The 27,946-nt window shown below is 23.7% G+C and overlaps 5 protein-coding genes across 8 annotated transcripts in view; 4 read left to right on the plus strand and 1 right to left on the minus strand.

Annotated features, from left to right (window-relative positions):
* LOC122508147 (guanylate cyclase 2D-like) overlaps nucleotides 1–27,946 on the minus strand; it is a 124,382-nt gene that overhangs the window by 9,257 nt on the left and 87,179 nt on the right. For 3 of the 4 annotated variants that reach the window (XR_006302198.1, XR_006302199.1, XR_006302197.1), the window contains exons 24-25: nucleotides 20,383–20,585; nucleotides 20,140–20,221 (exon numbers count right to left, since the gene is read on the minus strand). The gene's annotated coding sequence lies outside the window, so the exon portion shown is untranslated. Of the gene's footprint in view, nucleotides 1–20,139; nucleotides 20,222–20,378; nucleotides 20,586–27,946 lie in introns of all 4 variants that reach the window. The other variant, XR_006302200.1, reaches the window with a different exon arrangement.
* Nucleotides 307–2,865, plus strand: LOC122508151 (probable peroxisomal membrane protein PEX13). Its single transcript, XM_043621283.1, has 4 exons — nucleotides 307–328; nucleotides 1,485–1,690; nucleotides 2,207–2,539; nucleotides 2,689–2,865. The coding sequence occupies exons 2-4, from the start codon at nucleotides 1,485–1,487 to the stop codon at nucleotides 2,690–2,692; spliced, it is 543 nt and encodes a 180-aa protein (XP_043477218.1). The 5' UTR covers nucleotides 307–328; the 3' UTR covers nucleotides 2,693–2,865.
* On the plus strand, nucleotides 10,217–14,471 carry LOC122508153. Its single transcript, XM_043621285.1, has 4 exons — nucleotides 10,217–10,305; nucleotides 10,857–11,065; nucleotides 12,348–12,527; nucleotides 14,077–14,471. Exons 2-4 carry the CDS (start codon nucleotides 10,857–10,859, stop codon nucleotides 14,084–14,086), a joined length of 399 nt encoding a protein of 132 aa, XP_043477220.1. The 5' UTR covers nucleotides 10,217–10,305; the 3' UTR covers nucleotides 14,087–14,471.
* Nucleotides 17,717–19,734, plus strand: LOC122508149 (abscisic acid and environmental stress-inducible protein-like). The gene is made up of 4 exons (XM_043621281.1): nucleotides 17,717–17,859; nucleotides 18,265–18,422; nucleotides 18,970–19,311; nucleotides 19,519–19,734. The coding sequence occupies exons 1-4, from the start codon at nucleotides 17,809–17,811 to the stop codon at nucleotides 19,532–19,534; spliced, it is 567 nt and encodes a 188-aa protein (XP_043477216.1). The 5' UTR covers nucleotides 17,717–17,808; the 3' UTR covers nucleotides 19,535–19,734.
* Nucleotides 21,610–26,156, plus strand: LOC122508150 (prisilkin-39-like). The gene is made up of 4 exons (XM_043621282.1): nucleotides 21,610–21,729; nucleotides 22,070–22,302; nucleotides 25,528–25,845; nucleotides 26,068–26,156. Exons 2-4 carry the CDS (start codon nucleotides 22,070–22,072, stop codon nucleotides 26,078–26,080), a joined length of 564 nt encoding a protein of 187 aa, XP_043477217.1. The 5' UTR covers nucleotides 21,610–21,729; the 3' UTR covers nucleotides 26,081–26,156.

Genomic DNA, 27,946 nt, shown 5'->3' on the forward strand with positions numbered 1-27,946 from the left:
TATCTTCTTTATAACTAAAATATTGAATTTGACGATGCTGGGAAACAGGAGGAGTCCTTCTCTCTCCCAAATTAGGAAAAGGTTTTCAGGAGTAGGGATACTACACTATCATCTTCCTATAAAGTCTTCCGTTCCTGTTCAATTCAGCGACTTTTAGCGTGAAATTCGTCAAGGTTTGTTTCCAACAAAAAAAAGGGGAAAAAATCTACTTTTTTTCCTTCTTCTTCTTTTTTACTATAACGTGAAATAATATATAGAAGCACTTTAATACTCAAGATTAGATAAATAGAAAAAAACTGTGCGATTCAGGAATTTGTGCGCGATCAAAGTGATTCTTTTTTTCTATATTTCATCGAATTGTGAATAAATATTAAATAAAAAAAAATTGAAATCGAATACATAAATTTAAGAAAAGAATTATTTTATCAGATAAATAATAATTTTCTATTAATTTCGTTCTTTTACATTGCTTTTTTCCGCAAATATTTTGTGTATTATTTTAATGGTGATTCAAAGTGCGAAAATATAGTAAAAATTATTTAATGGGACTAGATTTTCATGAATGATATAGAAATGTTTTATTTGATATTCGAAACTATTTATTATTTTTAGTAAATATTGAAAAATAATTGTCTGTACAATAAAACTTGAAAACAATTTTTGAGCTTGAATTTTTAAAAAATATTTCAAATTTTAATATTTTTAATTTTAAATATTTTTTTCTAAATATTTTTCGTTTTATAAATTTTATTATCTAAATATTTTCTATTTTAAATAATTTCCATTTCAAATATTTTTCATTTAAATATTTTTCATTTAAATATTTTTAACTTGAAATATTTTTACTTTTAAACAATGAAATAATCAAAAAATTTACATAATCTTGAAATCATGTTTGAACAAATAATGTTAATTTGTTATTTAAAATTTTTTGGTGTTTAAAAATCTTTTTGCTTTTTTAAGTAAAAAGTTGATCTTGATTTTCGTGCAAATATGTAAACTTTGTCACTTATTCGAATGGACACGTGTAAATATTTGAAGAATGTGAAGAACCGCTATTAATATTTCGTAATTTAGACTTTCGAATTTCGCGGGCTAATCTTCATTTTACGCCGGATTTTTTATTGCATAATATTTATACATAGAGCAAAAAAAAAAAAAAATACTCACGCGCAAAACTTGATGAGAATTTTAAAAGAAATATATCGAACTACTGACAATTTTTTACTTTCGCGAAAAGAAAAAATAATACACAAAAAAAGTAAACGACTTAATACGTTTATTTAAATTCTTCAAAAAATATTAATGGCTTCTATAAAATTTAAATAAATAATTTTTTTACAATATTAAAATCAGATTTAAAAAGCAAATAAAATATCAAATTAATAGTGCTTTTTATTTTACGAAATTTACATTTTTTAATGTAAATGAAAATTATTAATAAAAATGAAAAAAAAAATGTTAATGAAAATAAATTTTTTCAGATGCGTTTCCTGTACATATTTTTGGTAGCTGCCTTCCTAGCTGTGGCCTATGCAGCCACAAATGCTGACACAGAAACAGAAAAAAATGTGGAACAAGTTCCTCATTCTCGTCAGAAAAGAACAATTCTTTTGAAAAAAAAACTTGCACTTCTAGGAGGAGCATTACTTGCTAAAAAATTAATTGCAGGCAAATTGTTATACAAAGGGTATGTATAAATATATCAGTAAAAAAAATTTTTTCACAAAATTTTTACGTTGATAAAAATTAACGAGTTTACAATTTTAAAAATAATTAATTAAAAAAAAATTATTTTGTATTTTATAAGCCCGTTAATATTAAATAAATAAAAGATAGATTCAGTTTGAATTTCAAAGAAAAACATTTATATTCCTAAAATTACAAACGTTCAAATGATGGACAATTTTTTTTTGGTCCCTTTTAATATTAAAAATTATTTTGTTATTAATTACTTAAAAAGTTAATTCTTAAAGTTAATGTTTAATTTACATTGTTAATCATTTTCCATTTCAGTATCTATAATTAATTATTTAATATTGAAACAAACAAATTTTTCGTTCAGTTAAACATTTAAAACTTTGAGGAAATAAAAATTTATTTCGAAAAAACTGAGAAATAATAAATAATAAAGAGTTAAAAAATTTGGTTAAAAAAAAATTGAAAAAGTGTTGAGTGAATTTAATTTTTATTAATTAATTTTCAGCTTCGGTGGAGGATATGGCGGAGGATATGGCGGAGGATACAATGGATACAATGGATACAATGGATATAGTGGATATGGAGGAAATGGTGGATATGGAGGACCAGGAGGTTATTATGGAGGAAATGGCTATAATGGCTATAATGGAAATGGCTATAGCGCAGGTTTTGGAAAATCGTTTGGCGCAAGTTATGGTGTACAATTTGGAGGAAATGTTGGTGCCCAATTTGGTGGCAACGGAGGAACCAATAATGGCCAATATGGTCCACCCCCACCCCCTAGTGTATACTATCCACAAAGCAGCAGTAACAGCTATGCCTACGCTGGCTATTCTAGGTAAAAAGAAAATTATAATCCAAATTTTTAAATATTTTAAACAAATAATCGTTTTCTACTATTGTTATAAAAAAAACTTTATTTTTATAAAACTTGTTTCATTTCAGATAATTTGAATTAAAAATTATGCTCTTTCTTTTTGTTTGCAGATAAAATTATCTCCATGAATGTTATTTAACAAAAAAATAACAAAACATCATCTCTTGCCATCGAGAAGACTTGATATAACATAAAAATAATAATTCAAAAACTTTTCAAACGCATCTTGTATTATTATTGTAAAAAATCATTTTCACGCTCATAAAACTTTTTTTATTAAAGTTCAACAATGTCTCATTCTTTACTATCCCTATCGAAAAATTTATACTATTGTCAAACTAAACTACGATAAAATTAACTAAAATAAAATTAATTACTATTAGTTATTTATTTATTTTTTATTATTTATTCTCAATAAAATTACCTAATAATTAATAAATTATATTCTCATAATAGTAAGAAAAAAAAATAATTTCTTTTGAAAAAACAAATAAAACTTTCTAATACGAGAAAAAAGTTAATGCAACAATAAAAAAGAAACTCAGAAAATTTTGTTCAGAGAAATTTTTTATGCTTATCAAAGAAATTATTTGTAATAATTATATATCAAGATAAGTTACACCCATTTTATTATTTTTTGAGGATACTTTGTAATATTTTACAACATCTGGAAAAAAGATACATAAAGGGGTAAAAATATTTTAAAAATGTAGAAATGAAGTGAAAAAAAATCTTTTTTTCCCATGCATTACAATAAATCTTAGAGATTCATATTGGAATCCCATTGTATATTTGAAGAAATAAGAAAATTTTCGTGTGTGACATCAATAAAAGCGAAAGTGATTATTGTTGCGTACACCATAGTGACAGTAATAGAATTTTAGAAAAGTAGTCACGAATAACATTAACATTAGCCGTATGAGAGAAAGAAAGAGAGAGAGAGAAATGGGAATGTACAAATTAGTGACAATTGTATTTTATTTTATTATATACGAGGCATTTGATTTTGATGTCTATAGACAGAATTTGATGGGTAAAAATCTTTGCGGCAAGGTCAGAACAAAGCCTCATGCGGTTCACACACATGCTTTGACACGCGATCCAAGGCAAGCAGGGTCTTTTCTTTCTCTTCTTTTTCCTTTTTTATTCTTAAAAAAAGTTCATTCACAAGTTATGACTGATTTCTTATGTTATTAACACAGACCATCTTTTCTTCCGTTTTCATTTTTATCTTCAAGCATTTGCTTTTATGTGAAGTAAACTTTTAAACTTTTTATCAACAATAATAAATTTGTTGGCTTTTCTTTCCCTATTTTTAATATAGGGAAGATTAATAATGTTTTTTTAATTTTTACAAGAAAATTGCAAAAATAAAAAAAGTTTTACATAAAATTGCAAAAATGGAAAAATTATTTCATGAATATGGAAAAATAAAAGAATTTTACACAAAATTACAAAAATCTTCTATTTCTATCAATTAAAATAAAAATTATGTTACATATTGCTATAATAATAATAATTTTGTATTCTATTAATAATAATAATAATAATTATATTAGTTATTGTTTATTAATATATTTGCTTTTGTTATTTGTTAAAATCATTTTTAATTTTTATTACAAAATTATTTTCAAATATTAATTTTAATTTTAAAATAATATCAGATTCAAAATTTAAAAAGATACAATTATTAACTAATTTACTAAATAATTAGACTTGTTTATTGCCTTCAAAAACTTTAATAAAATTCTTATCAATATTTCAATTATTTTTAATACAATTTCAATAAAATTTCTCAAAAGAATTCAATTATTTTTTAAAATTTGATAAAATTTTTTCGCAAAAATTCAATTATTTTTAAAAACATTGTAAAAATGAGAATTGAAATACAATTTTAATTAAATTCCTCGAAAAATTCAATTATTTCTTAAAATATGATAAAATTCTTTGTAAAAATTTAATTAGGATTTCGAAAAATTTGTAAAAATGAGAATTAAAATATTTTCAACTTAATTTTAATTAAATTCCTTGAAAAATTCAATTATTTCTTAAAATTTGCGAAAATTTTTATCAAAATTTAAATTATTTTTAATACAATTTTAATAAAATTTCTCAAAAGAATTTAATTATTTCTTAAAATTTAATAAAATTCTTTGTAAAAATTTAAGGAGATGTGAATTGGTGTTGACGAGAATAAAATTAGTTAGTTTTTAGTGTAATAAATGTGTTTTTTCTTTCTTGCTGGTCTAAAATTATATATTTGTTTTTAAAAATATGACATGAGACAACGTCTATGTCAATAATAAAGCTTTCGTCCTTCAAAGAATTTTCAAAGAATTTCCTTTGTAAAAATTTAATTAGGATTTCGAAAAATTCTTAAAAATGAGAATTTAAACATTTTCAATACAATTTTAATTAAATTCCTCGAAAAATTCAATTATTTTCGAAAATTGTAATAAAATTCTTATCAAGATTTCAGTTATTTTCAATACAATTTCAATAAAATTTCTCAAAATAAATCAATTGTTTCTTAACATTTGATGAAATTTTCCGCAAAAATTAAACTGTAAAAAATTTTTTTAAATGAGAATTGAAATATTTTCAATAGCAGAAACTTAATTATTTTAAAAAACTCTTCACAAAAATTTTATTAGTTTGAAAAATTTCAATACAATTGTTTATAAGAAAGAAATTTAATTGAAAACTTTGAAAAAATTTTATTCTTTCCCTAAATAATAAAATTTTTCGCAGAAATTCAATTAATTTGAATAATTTTAAGTTGAATAGAATTTATAATTACTTTAATTTAATTCAATTCCTTTTTTTAACAAGATTTCAATTATTTTCATAATTAATAGCATTTCTCGAATAAATTCAATTATTTAGAAAAATTGTAATTTTTGCCCCGTTGATAATTCACAAACTACTTTATAATTATTTTACTAAAAATTTTTATTTTATTATTTTCCAAAAAAATTGATAGAAAGGAAAAAGAAAATTTCTTGAAGAATTTCATAATTTTTCTGTAAAAAGACACGAACAAGATAAAAATAAATACAAAGTATATATTATGTATTTAATAATCATTATAATAATAGGAATTCAAAAAAAGTTAAAAATTGTATATTGATTTTCGTGCCTGTTAATTACAATGTAATCAACACCCAGACGATATACGAAATTCGTTGTAAATTGAAAGAAGCATCACCATAAATTGACATTTACTGATGTATTTATAAGTTATAGAAAAGAAAGTTCATTAATAGTTATTATGTATTCCTTTCGGTGAAAAATTTATCATCACTTTTAAAAATTAATGGGAAATAAAAATTAAATATGAGATATTAACATTTAATAATGCAATTCTTAAATAAACTTCAATTTTTAATTTTTATCTGCATATTTTTAATAAAAATTATTATTGAAAAACTAGTCGAAAAACTTCGTATGACTATGAATAAATTTTTTTTTGATATGAACTCTAAAAGTTCTACTTGTGAACACGGTTATAGTCAAAATCAAAATTGAAAATAAGACCGTGTTTTAATTTGTACAAAGCATTGTGAACTCTTTTAAGTGAAACGAACAATTGAGTTTGAAATCGATTTATTATGAAACAATGAATTTGATTTCATCATGAATGAAGTACCTTCAGGGAATATCAATGACTCTCACGTCATTCCACGCGTCGCGTCGTGAAGAAAGTAAAAACAAGAAAGAGAAATAAAAAACGTGCGAGTGCAGGTCAAAAAGTAAAGCAGAACAATTTTATCATCAGAGTTCGTCTAATTGGAAAGTGCATTATATGCAATTTTGACTTTCATAATAATTAACTATTATAACAACATTTTCACCAATCAGACACGAATCAAATTTTATTAATGTCCTGCCCACTAAATATAATTAATTTCAAATAAATTTTGTCTCAATTCTTAAAAACTCGTTTTTTAAAAATACGGACTTTACGGACCAAAAATTAAAAATTACGGACCAACTGACAAAAATATAACCAGTCCGAGTCAAATAAGACAACATTTTACCTAAAACTATAAATTAAATTTTCCATAACTATAAAACATGAAGATATCAATAACGATTTCTTCATGTTTTATATAATAATTATAACCAAACGATAAAATTATTATCAATTCAATTATTATTTACAAGAATTTTTAACTAAAATTCTTCTTTAAATCGATTATCAATATTAATTTTTAATAATTTCCGAAAAAGTTCTTTGACAATTTTCAAATCCATTTCTTTACAATATTCAATTTTACGAAATTCCAATTATTCGTAAATTCTTCAACTAAAAATGTATTGGAAAATAAAAACTTAAAATTATAATATAAAAAAAATCCAATTAAACTTTTTCAAAAAAGTTAATTACAAAATTCAATTATTTCTAAAAATTCACGCTGTATTGCTGTATTGCTTTTAATATTCAATTATTATCAAAATTTTAATTGAAATTCATTTTCTAATAAAAATTGAGGGCCTGGAACGAATAATTGCCTGCTACGCATGGCTGAAAGCGCTGAAAGGGACTATACCAGTCAGACAACAGTGAGCGTCTCTATAGGCCTCTCACTGCTGTCTGACTGGTATACATAGTCCCTTTCGACTATGCGTTGCAGACAGTTATCCGTTCCAGGCCCTCAATTTTTATTAGAAAATTCAACGAGAATTCAATTTCTTAAAATTCAATTCCCTTAAAGAATGTTATCAATAAATTTTTAAATAATAATTGAGTTCTATCGACAAATTTTAATTAAATTTCAAGAATAATTCTGCAATGAGTTTTTTTTTCCTGCAAAATCGTGACCATAATTTTAATAAAAAATTTAGAAAATAACTTTTTGTTCTCGAACAATTTTATTATTATTAAAAATAATTGAATTCTTGTGATGAATATTGTTATTTATGAAAATAATTGAATTTTGCAAAAAAAAAAATTATTAAAATTCCTGAAAATAACTGAATTTTTCAAAAAAATTTATTAAAATTCCTGTGAATTGAATTTTGAATAGAATTTTATGAAAATCCCTGAAAATATTTAAATTTCTTAAAAAATTTTATTGAAATTCATGAAAAAAATTTTCAAATCCATTTACTTACAATATTCAATTTTACGAAATTTCAATTACTCGTAAATTCTACAATTAAATAAATATTAGAAAATAAAAACTTCAAATAATATGAAGAAATGCAATTATTTCTAAAAATTCACGCTTTATTGATTTTAATATTCCATTGTTATCTAAAATTTTAACTGAAATTCATTTTTTATACAATTTTTATTAGAAAATTCTACGAAAATTCAATTATTAAATACAAAAATAAATAATTTATTTAACAATTGAATGTTTCTTAAAATTGTACTCTCATTTAAAGAATTGTATCAAAAAAATTTTAAATAAATGAATTCTTTTAATGAATTTTAATAAAATTTTTAAGAATAATTATATTTTTCGAAGAATTTAATTTGGATTAAAAATAATTGAAATTCTGCGATGAGTTTTATTATTATTTATGAAAATAATTGAATTTCTGAAAAGAATTTTAGTATTTACGAAATACTTAAAGGTTTGCGTAGAATTTTATTGAAATATTGTTAAATAATTGAATTCTTTTGGAAAATTATATTAAAATAGTAGATATTTTAAAAATCATTGAATTGGGGAAAATTTTTGAAAATAATTGAAATTTTGACAAGAATTTTATTAAAATTTTTGAAAATAATTGAATTTTGGAGAAGAATTTAATTAAATTTGTATAAGGTAATAGAAATTTTAACGAGAATTTTAAAAAATTTTGAACATAATTGAATTTTTGCAAATTTACGGACCTCTAACTTTTTATAAAAAGTCTAGTTGGTTCTAAATATACGTTTATTTAACTGAAATAAAATATTTTTGAATGTAGAAGAGTGATAAATTGATAATAAAATGTTTTTCTATGTGCAACACAAAATTTCGTGTCATTCTATTCGATAATTATTATTAAACAAATATAGTTGTAATTTAAAACTAATTACAATAATGTAATGTATAATTTATAAGTTTACATAGGTATAGATGACTTTTTAGAAAGTACATTGAAATTTAAATCTATACGCGAGAAATATTAAATAAACGACATTAGATCTAGTGCCGACAATTTAGTATGTGAAATTAGTCATTTTATTTATGTTTCTTTATATTTGAAAAACGAGGTGTTGAATTGTATGATGTAAAAGACCAATATTATCATATAAATATACACTCACCTCAATACGTAATATGTGTTTCCCTTTTCTAAAAGTAAGCTGGATGTCTACCTATAATAGGCAGACTTTAAAGATAGACTCAAAAAAATTTCATGATGAAATAATTGTCTAATGTATGTAGCATACCACTTGGTATGCTCAGAACAAACACTTTTCGAATTTAAGTCGCCGAAAAAAGAGAATTGAAAATATTTCCCACCGGATGTTATAATTATTTCACTGAATCGTGAAATTTTAATGTGAATAATTTCAATCGCATCACAATCCGCACGATGATATGGTTCAAATTTCGAAATAATTCCCAGCTTGATTACAAAATTAGTCCGGTTTTCGACAATCGCGGAATTAGTCCGAAATTAATTTGTTCTATTTGTAATTAGTGAATTTGAAATAGTTCGCAATTAATTTCAATTGTGGAGAAGCTAGTGAATCGTAATTTTATTCCAAAACGGGTTAATTTATTATTTTAGATAATAGGAGATGAAAACAATGATGTGATTAAGAAAAAACTGAATTTTATTCTTATATTAACTATTAATGCACTGTATTAATTAATATTAATAACATTAATGAATTTATTGTTATTATAAGATTTAACTATATTTTCCATGCGCTGAATGTTAAATTCTTTTGTATAATTTAAGACATTTTTTGATTTTAACTAAAAGTTTAAATCTGCTGATGGCAAAATAAAATTAATAAGTGTGCTAATTACTGCGCTTTTTTGAAAAATATTATTTAATATTTCAGGGTAATTAAAAAATATTAAATATAGAATAAATATCCTTTTGGTCAACTAAAGTTTTCTTCAGATGATCAAATTCTTTCTTCGAATGCAAAATTTCTTAAAATCAATCAAATTTTTCCGTGTGTTTAATTAATTAAGATAAAATATTTCTTTACGCAGTAATTGGTACATTTACCCTGTCCCTAAGTTTTTCAAGTTCAAATAAACCAATTCTCTTATTATTTCTTTTGAAGTATGAATTTTGGTACACAAACCAATAATAGAATAATATTGAAAAATCTCTAAGCAAATTTACATTCAATTTTTATGAAACATTTTTATTTATTTGTTTAAACATTTTAAAATGCAAATTTTGAAAAGAATTTTTTTGTTTTGGGAAATTATTTCACATGCGTTAATTTAATTACCAGAATGAAAGTTCTTTGAAAAAAAAGAATAAGAGACGACACTTTTTGAATTTTTTTTTTCGGTGGCGTTTCTCGGCTAATTGTCATACAATACACACAGCGAGTTAGTGCGCTGTGAAATATTCTCGATTGTCAAGAAGATAGAGGGGTTGCAGAGTGAAATTGTCACTATTTCTTTTTTCGCAAGTAGAAGGGATGTGGATTCCGCTATATAAAATCGAAAGTACCGCCTATCGATGTCACAGTTAACTTTTGCGACCTTTTCCGTTTTTATCGAATTCGTTCATTCATTCATTGTGTCAAGGTGAGAGTAAACGATTTAAAAAAAATAAAAAAATAAAATAAAATCTCGAGTAAAAATTAACTGAAAGCTAAAAGAAAAAAAAAGAAAAAAAAATTTATCGAATTCAATTTAAAATTCGAGCAAAAGTAAAAAGCCGTTCGGAAACGAGCTTTCGAGAACGTGCTATATAGTATATACCATACAATAATTACGAACTCGACACTTAATCAATTTCAATCACCGGAAATGAATCGTTCATCGTTTTGCGATCCAAAAGGCACTCTATTCAATTTCATTTCTAAAAAAGAAAGTTCTTTTTTTTCTTTTCAATTTCTGCGCGAGTTCCGTACTCAGTGTCACTTCAAATAATTCTATTTATTTAAATAATAGAATTTATTTTTAGAAAAAAAGTTTTTTAAATTCTCAATAAAAAATTAAAGAAGAAATTTCTACCTTGACTTTAATAATGTGCTGAGAGAAAAGGATGTAAACGAAAACTTAAAAAATAAAGAAAAATTGTCAATTCAAATATTAACATTAATTAAAATGAGAATTTAAATTTAATGTTTCAGATGAATTTGAAGATTTTGCTTTTTTTCATTTTTGCCATTTTTGTATTGTACGTGACGGCGGAAACAATAGAACAACAAACACTTCCTGCTTCAAGTTCACTTAGGAACGAGAAAAATTTAGTGCATACGAGAAGCAAAAGGACATTATTTTTAAAGAAAAAAGTCCTTGGAGCTGGACTTCTTGGTTTTGGACTCGGAGTTGTCAAAGGGTGATTAAAAATTCATTCATTTAAATCCAATTAATAATTTAGAATTTATAATTAATAAAACATAAAATAATAATAATCAATAAAACTAAACTAAGTTTCAATTTTTAAATTTTAGTCAATTGGAATTAAAAAGTGAATAAATGAAAACTTGGTCTGAAGTATCTTAAATCGAACAAACAGAATAAAAAGTTTTTTTTCATTCAAAGAAAATTTATTTAATTTAAAAAAATATATTTGATTTAAAAAAATGTTTTTAATTCAAAAACAATTTATTTGATTTAAAGAAATTTTTTTTTTAAATTAAGAAATAATTTCTTTGACCCTTTATCAATGAGAAAAGTTCTTTGATTCAAGGAAAATTTATTTGATTATTAAAAAAAAGGATTTGATTCAAAAGTAGTTTATTTGTGTGAAGCAAAATTTTTTTGTAAATTAAATAATAAATTCTTAGACTCGTTGAGTTAAAGAATAAATCAAATTAAATAGAATTTTTCTGATTTAAAGAACAAATTTCTTCGATTGAAAAAAATTGGTTTAAATGAAAGAAAAGTTGTTCAAATCAAAGAAATTTTCGGATTCTTTCAATAAAAAATCCTCTTTTTTCAAAAGAAAAATTTATTTTGAAAAAAACAAAATGAGTCTAAGAAACCGATTTCTTTAAATTAAGAAAAACTATTTTTGTGTTTGTTCTTTAATTTAAAAAAAATTTATTTGATTTAGAGAAATTCTAATTAAATTAAGTAGACACGTTTTTTTAAGTCAAAGATATCCAGCCATCAATTAAAAGAAATTTTTTTAAATACAATCATTTTATTGCCTTGAAGAATAAATTTCATTAATTTTAATCCCAATTTCTTTGTTTCTAGAAAATAATTTTATCGATTTATTATTTATTATTTTTATTATTTTTATTTAAAATAATTTTTCCGATTAAGCAATAAAGTACCTAAATGAAAGAGTTTAAAAAAAAATTTTCTAGTGTATAAGCAAATTAATATTAATACTGATGGGCAATAAAATAATAATAATAAAAAAAATAACTGGTTTTATCTTTGTAATTATTTCATGAACACTTTGCTTCCTCATAGAGAATAAAGTATTTGTTTAAATGTTTTAACCTAAAGCCGAATTGAATAAACAATAAATGATTGCATAATATTAATATTGAAAATAATAATAATAATAATAATAATAATAATAATAATAATAAATAAAAAAATAAAATTTTTTAGTTTTGAAAAGTAATTAAAGTCGTTGATGAGTTTTATATCTGACATTGTAGATACAAGTATGGTTACCATAGAGCACCGGAAGTGCATCACGTGTACCTAGCCCCACCACCATCACCTGTTAAATACATCGAATACGTTGAGAAACCTGTCTTCGTTGACAGAATTATTGAGAAACCAGTCTTCAAAGAGCATGTTGAGAGTTGGCATCCTGAACCGCCTTCAACTTACGGGTAATTTAATCAAAATCAATTAATTATATTTTCGAGGAAGGATTCTCCAATTAATTATTAATTTCAGTTAATAAACCACCCTTATACCCAAAATTAGTTTACAGTAGATAAACCTACTTATAATATCTATTCTCCTAGACTGCATGATATTAAAAATGATAAAAAAATAACATTTTCAAAATTATTAAAATTATTGAATTATTATTAACTTGTGTTCCAAAAAATGAATGGATTTAATTTTTCCCATATATTCTAATCAATTAAAATATTTTTTAAATTAAATTGAATTTTTTGAACTAAATTTAAATTTTGTTGAATAAATTTACATTTTTTAAAATAATTTTTTTTGTTATTTTTCTACAGAAGAGGAAAAAAGTTTAAGTCGTCTAGATTTTTATATAACTGAAATTTTTCTTTTTTAAACTTGAATACCATTATATAGAGAAAAAGAAAACAAGAAAAGCAATGCCCTTAAATGCTTTAAAGTGTTTGTGAAAGTTTGCCTTTGCAATAAATATATACAACATTCTATGGGAAATCGATATATTCAAGAGAGATAGAAACGTGAAGAAAAAAAATTATCGATATTATTTTCATTAATGATTCTTTAATGTTATGAAAATTTTCCATTATTCTACAATTTAATTTAACTTATTTTATTATCAGAAAAAAATTTGTTTACTAAAATAGAACAAAGTTGCTGCACTGAAAAAAAAGTTTCTTTGGTTCAAATAAACGATTACTCGTCAATTGACAAATAAATATTACACCATTTAATATTTGAATAAAATAAATTATTTAGTGTAACAGACAAGTAATTCATAATTAGAATAAAGGAAATTTTTGCGGTTCCCATCGTAACAAACAAAAATTGCTAAAAATATTCTTGTGAAATAATTTGAAGAAAAGTAACCAAATAAATATTTGTTCTACGCAATATTGAAAGAATATCCCTGTAGAATATTAAGTAATATTACTCTATATTTACTATCACTTGCGAAATATTACATATTTTACATAAAAATTTCTCCAATATTCTCAGGAATTCAAATAGAATACATATAAAAACATTTTCCCCCTCATTTTTTAAATTTCCATTTCATTATGAAAGAATTTCATTGATAAATTTTCGGAGGTACAAATATAAATGAGTTTGAAATTTATTATTATGACAAAAAAAAAATTGGAGAAATAATTGCAAGAAATATTTTTGTGTAAGAATCACTTTCTATATGAGAGAGGAGAGATAAAAAAAGTGGACATAGATAATATAATGATCCGCGTCAATTAATTTTCCGCTCTCTGTGTGGTACCGCCCATTGAAAGTTTCATGTCATCATCGAAGACCCTTTTTCCATCATTTTCAATCCTTATTTGTACACTATTTACAATTTACGATAGTACTGCATCAAAAAATAATTATAATTTTATAATATTGAATTTATTATGTTATAATTATTATAATATTAAACAATTTTACATAATTTTGAAATTAATTTCCAAAAAAAAACATTAAAGAAACTAAATTTTTAATTATTTGTATTTTCAGGGCGTGGTGAGCTGAGAATAGAATAAAAAAAATTAATACTCAAAAATCAGAATAAATGAAGCGAAAAAAATGATATAGTTATTTGTTGATGAAGCGATGATTTATTTATTGCGACCTACACATTATTTTATAGTCTAGTTTTTCCTTTCATTGTGTTAAACTCCATGAATTTGAAATTACAATCAAAAATTTATAATTTTCAATCAGTTCACTATTGGAATTTTTTACATTAATTCCAAAAGATGATATTTACACAAATTAGCAAAAAATAAAAATTAATTAATATTTACCAATAACTAATTAACGAAAATTGGTATTAGTAGTTCAATAAATTAATAAGCAATTAATTAGTTCGGCTACTAAAAAACTAATTAGTGACAATTAGTATTAGTACAAAAAAATTAACATCATAAAACTTAATTCGTTAAATAATAGCAAAATAAAAATTATAACTAATTAATTATTTTGTAATAAAATAAAAATAGTGAAACAATTAAAAAATGGTTTCAACAAAAAGGAAACAGTTAATTCATTTCAATTGTTATCAGAACATAAAAATATCAAACAAAAAATTATACACTGATTCAAACTAGTCTTATAATTTTTTGATTAATTTCAAATTTAGTGAGTGAATGTTGCCAGAATTGTGCTATAGAAAATAGAAATTTATATTGTTTATATGCGCTTGTTAAATAATTTTTAAATATATTTCGTGATATGTTTATAAATATTTGTCTTGTTGTTTTATTTACCTTATAATAAATTCCCTTTTATAACATTTATCAATATTTTCTTAAAATTTTGATTTTTGTATATAAATAAAAAACTAAATTTAGTTTTAGCTGATATCTACTTGTAAATAAACAAAAAATAAATAACTAAATAAAAAAATGTATTACTTTAAGGTATTATTATATTGTTATTAGTACTTATTATTACTTCTATTATTATTTTTATTATTATTTTTTATTACTGTTTTTTAATTATTATTACTATTTTTATTTATTTATTTATTATTATTATTATTATTATTATTATTGTCATGTATTTTTTATATAATTTAGAGTTACAAACATGTAAAAAGGAAAAATAAAAAATTATTTTTATCATTATTGTAATTATTTTTTAAAAAAGACAATAATTAATTTCTAATAACTAATAAACAATATTTTATCATTATAAATGACTATACAAATTATGATGTTTCATTTATTAATTCAGTAGTAGATGATTAATTTCTTAAAAAAAAAAAAAATGATGAGCATAGATAATAATTAGTGAGTGTGAATAAATAAAAACGGAAGTTTAAATATGCCTTATGACGTTAGAATATGAAAAATGGAAATAAAATGAAAAATACCTAATTAATGAATTTTAAATTACTGTATTATGGTTGTTTTAGAATAAAAATCTTATGAAATACACGTCACTGATTCTTGGAGTTCACCAGAATGCTTCTGGGAATTTACTTTTATTGAAGTTTCAGTTTGATTTTATTGGAATTTCAGTGCCTTGAGAGATTCTTTTTTTATACACATATGTGTATAGGGAATCCCAAAGAATTTTATTCATTTCAAATATTTTAAGACACATACAAAAAATTATATTACCGAATCTATGTTTTCAAAAATATATTGCTATTTAAAAAAAAAATGAAAAGATTTTTAACAATTAAATATTTTTTAAATTTATATTTTTAATTTTTATTTATTTTTATAATTAACTTTTATAAATAATTTTCTTTCATCTTCAAACAAAAAAGCAATTTTTTGTGTTTAGCATTTTAAATTATTTCTAATTGAAAGAAAATTAAAATCTTTCATTTAAATTATATTAAAAAAAGCATATTTTATGAATATTATTTCTTGGTTTAGAGTAAAGAACCAATTTTTTCAGGAATTTCCGAATGAAATGTCTCTATTATTATTTAAATTTATCTATCATTCAAGGATTGTTCAGTATGACTCATTTATTTATGTTAAACAAAAAATATTGTACTTGCGACATTCAATGAATAAAAATTTTTCTTTCGAAGAAATAAACATTGACCGAGACATTTAATTAATAATACATGTTTACATGTTTACGAAAAAAATAGTCTCTCTAAAAATAAAAATTTTTTAATGTATTTTTTATGATTCTGTTATGATATTTTGCGTTTGGAACACAGACTGAGAGCGGAAATCTATTTGCAATATATTCGGGAATTTCCAAGTTTCTTCAATATATTTGTTATTTAATTATCATTGAAAAAACGTCGAATTATTATAATTATGGTCTTTAGAAGCATGAATGGAAATTTTTCATACCAATAAATAAATTTTCTATTTGTTACGCGTTGCGAAGCAAAATCTTATAGGTTATGTTTGTTATCTTTTTTCTTTGAAGTAAGGGTTCTTTTTTAATTTTTTTAAATAAAAACAAATTATTAAATATTTTCAATGTATTCAAGATTTTGAGGAAGTTAATTTGAATTCAGAGTTAACCGACTTTGTGGATTTTTATTTTAAATGTAACAAACATAACCTATAAGAGTTTGCTTCTTAGGTTCTTTTCTTCACAACGCTTCACACTTTATTTTTTATTTACATGATAAAAAATTCACAAAAATAAAAAATAAATAACGGAATTAAAAATAATTATTTTAATAAATAAAATTTATTATTAAGTATAGTTAATAAATAAGAATATAATAAATAGGTATATTGGTAAGAGTTACTTAAATTTTAACTTTTCCTCGTCAAACAGAAAACTAAATTTCTAATTCAATTTCTAATTAATTATTATTAATAAATAAATAAATAAATATTGCTCTCTAGATTTTAAGTAGTAAAACTTTTTACTAATTTGAATGAGTGAATGCCTGCTTTGCTTTTGAATTAGTGAATTTTACTAATAAATACTTTTTACTAATTTATTAGTAAAATTTAATAATTCATAAGCGAAAACTCAGTCACTAATTCAAATTAAGTAGTAAATATTTTTACTAATTCAAATTTAGAGAATAAATTTCTGTTTATGAGCAACAAGTTCCTTTGCCATCTGTCGGATGGTTATAAAATTCTATTGGCGCGAAATTTAAATTTTGTGAAACAAAAGAACAGTTTAAGTAAAAAATTATATACAAATATAATGTTTGTTTGTATAAAGTTGATTATAAACAATAACATAAGTTCCTTCTTATGTAAATCATACCAGATTTAATTTAAAAAAAAAATTGAAAAATTCCAATGATAACAATTTGCTACATTCTCAAATAAAAAAAATATTTAAATGTTTAATAAATTTTTCCATTTTTAATTAATTTTATTTCATCCTTTCTTATTTTTCTTCCATAATTCTTTCGTAAGTGCTAATATTTTTTTCTTCATTCTTAAAACCATCTTAAAACCTATAAGATGCTTCTGCATTTATTTGGGAATTATTTAAAAGTCTCATCTGTGGGTAAAACTTTATGACTCACTGATTTGAAATTGAAAGGAAAAAAATAAAAAACAAAAATTTGGAACTAGGTATTAATTCCTGTATACATTTTTTATGAATAAGTTCAAAGTCCTAAAAAATTTAGTATAGATATTCAAGAGTTTAAAAAAAAATTCAAGGGAAAGAATAAGGCAATGACCGGAAGAAGGTTAGTTGCTTATTTAAGTGGGAGAAATCTCAGACCTTACTATAAGAACAGGGATCATTTTAAGAAATCTTCACAGGTTTCGAGAGTTACTGTGATCATATATGCGATCATTTTGCGTAGTGCGTTGTTTAAATAATAATAAACCAAAAAAGGTGAGCGTGCATGGATATACTCCTTTGAATTGTAAAATTCAACTTTTTTCTCTCTTATAAAATTGTGTACTCGTTCAGTGCTTTCAAATGTATTTGGAAAAATAAATAAAAAATTAATAAGTGTGCAAATTATACAAAGAAATCGATCCTCTCCAACCGAACTTGGATCGGTTCTTGGTTCAAATTTCGAGTCCTATGTATAATTCGAATTTTTGCACATTTCTAAAAACTATCAAGAACTTTGCAAATATTTTACTTTATGATTAATATTCAAGTGGTAAATTTTTTTTTGTTTTATTTTACAAAAGGTACTTTTTGATTTCAAAAGTGACATTTTTAGTTCAAAAAAAATTAAATTTTCGTGTTTTTAAGTGTAAATTTTGAAAATAAATGATGAATTTACAGATGAGGGGAGAAATTATTCTATTCGTTACTCTTTGCCTGATGAGTTTTGCATTTGGCGATGAGGAAAATGCTGGCAATTTTGAGGAAAAAGTAGAGAGTCCTCTTTCAAAGAAATATGAATTTCTTTTGAGACCAAAACGAGGTCTCTTTGATCTTGGGTAATGTATAAATAAAACATTTCTTTGCTTTTATTAAGAAACTTTTTCTTTTTAAACGATAATTTTTCCTTAAATTTCTATGAATTTTAATTTTGTAAAAGTATCTCAAAAGCATTTGTGTTTTATCCTCAACTTTTCCTAACATACCCTTATCCATCGACACTAAACACTAAACACTTGTTCTAATTTTTATTTTTTAAATCAGATTCTCTTCTAAACTTAATTCTGTTACTTACATGGCAGAATAAAGTTTAGCAGAAAATCCATTTGTTGTTTAAAAGTAAACTTTTTGCTAACTACTGTAATTGAACCTTAAGCATAAATAACGAAACCGACTGACTTCCTTTACCCTTTTTCTGTACCTCCTCATGATCCACGCAGAATTTGAATTACTTTTGACTCCCAGTCGATTGTTTTCCCAGTGGGCAAAAAATACATTGTATTTTTAGTTTTTACCCACTGGGTTGTAATTTTGGGAATTTTAAGTTTTTGTTTAGAATGTCAACAGCAATGGTTTATTAATTAATGGATTGTTATTGGATAATAGGTTGTACACAACGGCTTATGGAGATTATGATGACGACTTATACGGATATAACAGATATGGAGGATATGGAGGATATGGTGGATATAATGGATACGACAGACATAGACATCACGGATATGGTGGTTACAATGGAGACAGAGGATACAATGGATATGGTGGATATTATGGCAACAGAGGATATAATGACTACTATAATTCCTATCCTTATCGTAGAAATCCAGGAGGTTACAGTAACAACTATGCAAATGCTAACGCTGATAGTTTTAGCGCTTCGGCAGGATTGGGTCCTTTTAATGCAGGTTTCTCAGTGAGTCACGCGAACGCTAATGCAGGATCCTCAGGGTAATTATAATAATAATATTCCTTATTTTAAAATTAAGTTTAATTTTCAAATATCACTGTTTTTCTATAAAGATCAAACATTGAGACTAATTAACATCATTAAAAGATTGCATCACAATAATTTGATATGCAATTTCACATAATTATCCCTATCCCTTATAGAAAAATCGTGTAGCTGTTCCTAATTTCTATGTTCTATTCTTTCAGTTCGTACTATAGATGAGATGAAAGGATGTTCATCAAACGAAAGGAGAATTTTTGGAACTGCTCTTCATTATTTTCGAATGATTCGAGAATCCTCTCATACTTAAATATCAGCTAATTGTTGCGCCAAAAAATCATGTTCATCTCAATTATGTTAACACAAATTCATTAGTTTTAATTTTGTAATTAAGTTAAATAAAAAAAGACGTAAAAAGAAAAGCATTTTGTTTATAATTTCCTAAATAGAAAATGCATCTGCATAATTTTTCCAGATGGCATCAAATAGTTTTAGCTTGCTGGATCTTTTTGTTTATGCTACCAATTACTAAGATTAGAAACTAATTTGATTTTTGCTTATTTTTTTCAATTCAATCTCTACTATATAGAAAATTTTTTCTATGGATAGTTTTCGATATTCCGATTGATTACGTTTCCGAAAATATCGAAACTAATTTCGAAAATTCTCAAAAATAAACCCAAAGAATAGATTTATAATTAAGGGGATGAATTAATTGAAATTGAAATTTTGAATTTCGTTTTTTGCAAATTCGAATTTCACTTTTTTAATTTAAGGAAAATAATTTAAGATACCTAGTATTGTTATGTTGGTAGAAAAAGACTTACCGTTTCTGGAACATTTTTGGCAAGATCAGAGGCGACTATGTAGGGACCAAGGTTCTTTCATCTGCAGACTCCTTTCCATCCTCTACCAGTTTAAAACAAACGAAGAAAAAAATTATAATTACATTCATTGCACTTTTCAGTAAAAGTTAATTGAAAATCTTCTCTACTTTTAATTTCAAAAAAGTAAACGATTTCTTTTTTACAATTTCAATATTAGAATATTTTCGTTTTTGAACTACTTACAGTGATCAATACCTCAGCCTGTTCCGAACTCCGTTCTTCGGTCACAAAAAATACCAACTCTCTTCGTGAATTTAAAAATTTTAAACACTACCGAACGACGTGTTAACCGAAAATGGGGTTCAAAATTTGGGAGACAAAGGGGTAGAACTTAACGCGTTCCTTATATTCTCTCTCTTTCACTCTCTTCCTTCCATTTTCAATTTCTGAAATTATAAATAAATAAAAATTGATATAATAGATAATAAATAATAAATAAATGTAAATAAATACAAATAAGTATTTATTAACAAAAACAGTTAAAAATTAAAATAAAAATAAACTGAAAAAGAATTTACTTCATTTAAATAACCGATTATTTATATATTATGAAATAAATATTTATTTGAATTAAATAAATTATATTCAAACCAATAATTTCGGCATTTGAAGCAAATACCATTTAATTGACTGTTAATAGTGAATATAATAATAATAATTTATTTATATAAAATAATCCTGAAATTATTCAATAATAACAAATTATAATAACAAAAATTGAATAATAACAAAAATAAGAAAAGTAATCGTTTGTTTGAATACAAATAAATTCCTTTTGTCACAGTCCAATATTTAGAGCAATAATTTTCTTCAGGTTGAACCGAATAATTTTACAACAATATTTTGCAATATTTGCCACACGAATTTCTTTCTTTCTTTCTTGTTGAAAAAATAAAATGAATAGCTATTTTCCAACATATATTGAATAATAAACTTGAAACAAATGTATTGAATATTACACATACACACGATTATCAATGGTTATGACGTCTCATCTTTTGTGTTTATAATATTTTTTAACAACTCTTAGCTAACTAAGTCTTTCTTGACACTGGTTGATGAGCCTTGGGAGTGACATTATCCGAGGCGTGTCCAAAGTCTTCAGACCCGGTAAAAACTATACTAAATATAGGTGCAAGTTTTGTTTATTCAAAAAAGGAGAGAATTTTAATTTTTTTTTTTTTTAATGAAAGAGAAATTTTTTTTTATTCAGAGAATCGTGATTATTATTATTATCAGGAAGAATAAAAAAAAGTGGTAATTCCCTTCGCGACAAGTTGGAAATATCTATCTTCTATCTATACATAAAGGATTCAAAACTTCTTGGGAGAAAAAAAGAGAAGAAAAAATTTCCAAAGGAGCAGACAGAGAGGGGAAAGGGAGTGATGGGACTGGATAAATATTCAAGGTGGGAGTCTCTCCAGCTTATAAGTACTGTCATCATTTTAAGAAATCTTCATATATGTTATCATCTCTCAACAGTGTTGGACCCTTTGTTTTATCTTTCAATTTGAGTGCATTTTTAAAAAGGTGCATGAGAAACAAATACAATTATTAGTTTTTATTAATATTAAAGAAAATTTTTGTGCAACGATTTTTTTATCACTGAAAAATAAAAAATAAATAAATATTGAATTAAAGCAAGAATTACTCAACTAATTAATTAATATAATAACATATTAATACATTAATTATATAATTAATATAATTAATTAGTTTAGTTATTCGCAATTTATCTATTTTTTCAAATATTTATTTAAAAACTTTCAATTTTAGTGTTCTAATTAGTTACTTTTTCTAATTTTTCACTTCGCAGGACAAAACAAGAAATTTCAATTATCTAAATCAAAAATTTTTTTGTTGCTTCTAGATGAGGGGGCAAATTTTGCTTTTTGCAATTATTTGCACTATTGGCATTGTTTTCACTCAAGATGTTAATCAGGAGCAAGTTAACAATTTAGCTGCGGAAAATAGTGACTTAGCTTTAAGTAAAGAATCCACACATCTTTCAAGGCCAAAGAGAACACTGTTTCTGAAAAAGAAAATTTTGGGCGCTGGTGCAATAGGCTTTGGCCTCGGACTTGGAGTTGGTGCATTTAAAAGGTAACGTATCAAATTTTCTCTTTCTTATCGTAATCATATAATCAAAAAATATGGGGAAAATTCCGCAGATTAGAAATTCTACCCAGAAAAATATTTTATTTAAATCAAATATCTATAATTTATTTGTATTAAATAAAAGCTCTATTTAGCAAAAATGAAATTTTTATTTGCACTCAACAAAAATTCAATTAAACAAAATAAAATTTAATTTAACGAAGTAAAATTTCATTGAACAAAATAAAATTTATTTGAAAGAAATAACATTTTTTCTGGGTGTATTGAATTATTTACTTGTTTCAAATAAATATTTGGTTTGATTAAATTTTATTTAGTACAAATAAAATTTAACTGCGAAGAAAATAAAATTTATTTGAAACAAACAAATAATTTAGTACACCCAGAGAAATGTTTTATTCAAACCAAATATAATTTACTTGAATCAAATAAAAGTACATCTGTCACAGAGCTTACTAAATTATTTAGTTGTTTGAAATAAAAACTTTATTTCGCAAAAGTTAAATTTGTATTTGAACCAAATATAATTTTCTTGAACAAAATAAAATTTATTTCAAACATACAGTTTCTCTAAGGATATCAAATTGAGACAAAAAACGAATCAAAAGTGTTGCGAAGCAACGTTTTGATTCGTTTCTTGTCTCAATTTGATATCCTTAAAGAAACTGTGCAAATAAATAATTTTATGGGCTGATAATTTCTGAGTCAAATATTATCTTTTTTCTGTGCGCAAAATTCTTTATAATTGTCCAAAGTTAATAATTTACTCAGCATTTTTCCTTTTCCGGGAAGTGATTTTCCATTCATTACCAATTCTGTATCTTCTCAGTTGTTTAAAGGAAAAATGTTAAATAAATTACTAAATAAAATTCCTCCCATGCCTTCCAATGACTATTTTGAATACTCTATGAAGAGTATTTTGAATAACGGAATAATAATTTGAAATTTGCAAAATGTGCAATTTACTTATAACATGCTGATCATGTAAAGCTTACAACTTTTCATTAACAGACCACGATGTTAATTCTAATTCAAAGAACGTTCAGCTCATATATATTGCAAACTCATCCATTATACCGACAATACTCACAGAGAGGATCTCTTTAAATTTCGTTATATTTATACGCTCATACTGAAACGTGATTGTGCTTCAAATAGTACATAAATGAGAGTAGACTTCAATTCAACACTTCATGTATGAAGTTACATTACATGACAAAAAAAAAGAATAAAAATTTAAAAAACATTTTTCCCTATAGTGCTTGTCAAAAAAAAGTAAAATTATGCAACATGTTCGGCATACCTATAACAAGTTCAAAGATACACTAATGTGATGTGCAAATATCTTTGTCCCACTTTTCAAAATATTCTCTTACATAAGTGTGTCGTTACGTGAGGAAGAACATTTTTTTCACTTTAGAAAAACATTAAGAAAATAATTTATCAATTTTCTCTCAATTTATTTCAATTTCTAATTTCTTTTATTGTCGTCCAGTAAATAAGTTTTTTTTCATTGTACAAAGAAGGCTAATAAACACTTCTATAATGAAGTAAAGCAAAAAAAAGTGAATGGGCATAAAAAAATGTGAAAAAAATGTTTTAAATCTGTATAATTATTATGTCTGAAAACCAATGTCACATAAAAAAGTAATTGTCCTACACAAGAAGTAGTAGTATTCTATTTATAATATACAAAAAAAACCTCATTAGTTATGAGAATGTATAAAAAAGCAGTAAGTGACTTTATAAAGTTATGCTGTTTAACCACATAAATGACTCCTGATAAGTTTTTTCCGTTTTCGAATAATTTTGACATAATCTCACCGAATTGATAGTATTATAATAATATTATGCAAAAATTATACATATTTACAAACAGAAAATACAGGCGGAAATGTTAATGAAAAAAAGATATTGACCTTTCATCAAACATTCTTAATTAATAGATAAATTTTTATTAGAAAATTTTTCGAGAATTTAATTATTTAAATACAAAAATAAATAATTTATTCAATAATAGAATATTTCTTAAAATTGATTTTTTATGAAAAATTTAATCAAAATTTTTAAAAATAATTGAATTCTTTCGGCGAATTTCAAAAAAAATTTTAAGAATAAATGCAATTTTGTTTCATTTCATTTAAAATTATCTAAAAAATAATTGAAATTTTGCGATATTAAAAATAATTGAAATGAGGAAACTTTTTGAAAATAATTGAAATTTTGCCAAGAATTTTATTAAATTTTTTGAAGATAATTGAATTTCTGAGAAGAATTATTTTATTATTTATAATTAAGATGATTGAAATTTTGACGAGAATTTAAAAAAATTTTTGAACATAATTGAATTTCTGTAATCAGTTATTTTTAAAATTTCTATTTAAATTCATTAAAAATTGATATTTTCTGAAATTTCATTTATTTACGAATAAAAATAGTAACCATTTTTAATTTGCAACAAACATATTTTATTAAATTAAAGAAAAAAGAATAAAATTTGATTTGCTTCGAATAAAATTTATTTGAAGCAAATAAAAAGTTTGAGTCGAATATATATATACCTTATTTTCTGGTTGTAGATAATAATAATAATAACAACAATAAAATACAGCTCTTTAAAGTAAAGAACTTGTATTCTAATTATAATAATATAGCAGGAGCACATCTTCCGTTCATTCATGAAAATAATAAAATCAGAAATATCCCATTGTATCTTCAATTCCCTAATTGTAAAAGATTTCAAAAATGCCCCAACTCGTTTGCATAATAATACGAAACGCGTTCTCTAAATATGTTTTATAAATATTTTCAAAAAATATTCTATTTATTCAAATTTTTTTAGTGAAAGTTCATCAGTATGCACGTGTGAATATAACAATAAAGGGTCGAAAAGAAAATTGAAAGCGTAACGGAAACAATATTACTGATTTTGTTTTTGATAGTTTTTTTGATTAATTACATATTATTGTTTGTGTAAATAAGAAAGAATTATTTAAATATTTTCATATTTGTAAACAGAGGGCCCCACACAATTTACATTAGTTTTGCCTCCCAGATTTTAGAATTTTGCAACTTTGTTTAAAATGTTCTAGATACAAAATTCAAAATTGGGGAGTCAAAACTAATATTATATTAGTTTTGTTTTCAATGTATGAATATTTTTTTCTAATTGTAAACAAATTGGAATTAATTGTAAATGAAAAATTTCAGTTATAAATACGGTAGCAGAGGCTATGGTGGATACGGAGGCTATGGACATGGCTATGGGCACGGTTATGGAGGATATGGCCCCAGCTACACAAATTACCATAGACCATCGTATCCCTCTTATTCGAATAATTATTATTGGAAAAAGCCAAGTTACAATTATGGATATCCGGGAAATTCTGGATGGACTGGTTATAATTATGCTAATAGCAATGCTAACAGTTGGAGTACATCGGGGAATCTCGGCCCACTTCAAGCCGGGTTTTCCTCAAGTCAAGCTAATGCCAATTCAGGGACATACAATGGGTACCAAAATGGAGGGTAAGAGAAAAAAATATTTTTATCAATAATAAAAAATATCAAATAACAATATTTCGGAAAATACTTTATGCTTAAAATTCATATCGGTATGTCAAAGTATATACGATTTTTACACAGAGCTGCAATGAAAAAATTGCATTGACTTTGACGTTGCCTTACATTTTTTTAAAATGTTTAGACGTTTATTTGTCTAAATATATTCTAATTTAAATATCATTTCAGGTATTACTATTGAAGCTAAAGATTGGAGTTTAAGAAAAATACCAAAAAACTGATGCGAAAGAATTTGAATCCTTTTTTTTTGAATTAAACAAAAGGACTTCTGACGAGTGCGAAAAAATTCTTCAAAGGAATTTCTCTAATCAATGCTTTATTTTTAAATAAACTAGGTTAATATTAGTAAACAATTGTTAGGAAAAAATACTCATTTTACATTCCTCCCACAGCATCTTTGTAATTTCAATATTAACGAACATTGGAAAAATATTCTAATATTCAACTTTAAATGCTGTGGAGGATTTTTATATAAACAAACAAATTTTGTGAAAAATTAAATCAATTGGCAAAATATTCTACTATATCTTCAGCTTCAACTGCTGTAGGAAATTTTATCTAAACGAAAAAATTGTTTCAAAAAATAAAAAAAATTTGTTTTTTCTTTAAAGATTTCTTTAAAAAACTTTAAAGAACTTCTTTAAAGAACATTTCTTTAAAGAAACAAATTTTGTTTTTATAGAAAGAAAGATGGAAAAACTTTTTCTAGTAAAGTAAAAAATGTAAGCGAATGTAATTACAAAAATTTTACCTAATTAATTACTATAAATGGTTATAATAAAACTTTTTGTACAGAAATAAATTTTTTCATACAAAAGAATGTGCTTGGGAGTTATTATTTTTTTTCCCCAATATATGTGTGTAATTCTGTTAAATTGTTTCTAAGAAGCTATAGTTAGTTTTGTCATTTGAGAAAAATACATTGTTTTTTTAAATATAACTTTTATGCGGACATTTATGCATAATTAGAAACCTATTATACTTTCAATAATAATTAATTACAGCTGTAAATTGTAATGTCGTTATATATGAAGCTACAATTTAACGCGTGGCTAATTGTGTTGATGATTTGATTACTAAAACATCCTGTCATGTCCATTGATTGTCTGTTATTATATAATTCGAATTTCTTGAAATAAATAAATAAATATGTAAACAGATAAATAAATTACTAAAGAAATAAATTAATAAATAATAATAAAAATAATAATTTCTTTAAAAATTAATGTAAAGTATAAAATTAGTAAAAAGTCATCAAAAAGCTTTGTAAATTTTTCAACCCTAAAAATCGAGTAAAATAATTGAAAAATACTCAATGAAATAGGAAAGAAAATTTTACTATAATAATTAGTGGAAGTTTTTACTAATGTCAAATAAAAAAAGACAAAAATAATAAATAAGTGCACGCATTTAACTTTTTTTATTGTTATTTTTCTAAATCTCATTTTTGAGAAAAGAAATGAAAATGTTTTTGCTATAAAAAAAGAAAAAGCGATAAGAGAAAAAAATTTGTTGTCTATTTTTGTATTGTTTATTACCCTAAAGAATAATCTTAATCCGCGGAGACCATTATTGTGTAAATATGTATGAAAAAATATGTCTGACGTAAGTATCTGAATTTCAACGGATATTGGAAAAACTTAATTAGGTATCTATTTAAAAAAATAAGTGGAGAAATTTCCAATTTTCGATTGAGAAATAAAACGAAAAATTTTCGACACAAAAACAATTGATTGTTTTAAATTAAAATAAAATTCAACTCAATGAATTGTGATTTAATTACGATTTTCTTTTTATTACTATATATGAATAGATTCATTTTAACAGAGTTTTTATCTAAAAGATACAAACACCCGACTTTCGGCGGATTTACAATATTATTCCTACAACAAATCCTGTCAACATTAAAACACATCCAGTTCTTGAATTACATTATAACGCAGACAATTTTTCTCTCTTTCAACCAAAAAATTTTTTTTTCCATTATTTAAATTTATTTTTAATTTTGCTTTAATTATATTTAAACATACGATCACATACGTTGTCT

The sequence above is a fragment of the Leptopilina heterotoma genome, unplaced genomic scaffold (genome assembly GCF_015476425.1).
Source record: "Leptopilina heterotoma isolate Lh14 unplaced genomic scaffold, ASM1547642v1 Lhet_53, whole genome shotgun sequence".
In the NCBI taxonomy this organism is placed as follows: Eukaryota; Metazoa; Arthropoda; class Insecta; order Hymenoptera; family Figitidae; genus Leptopilina; species Leptopilina heterotoma.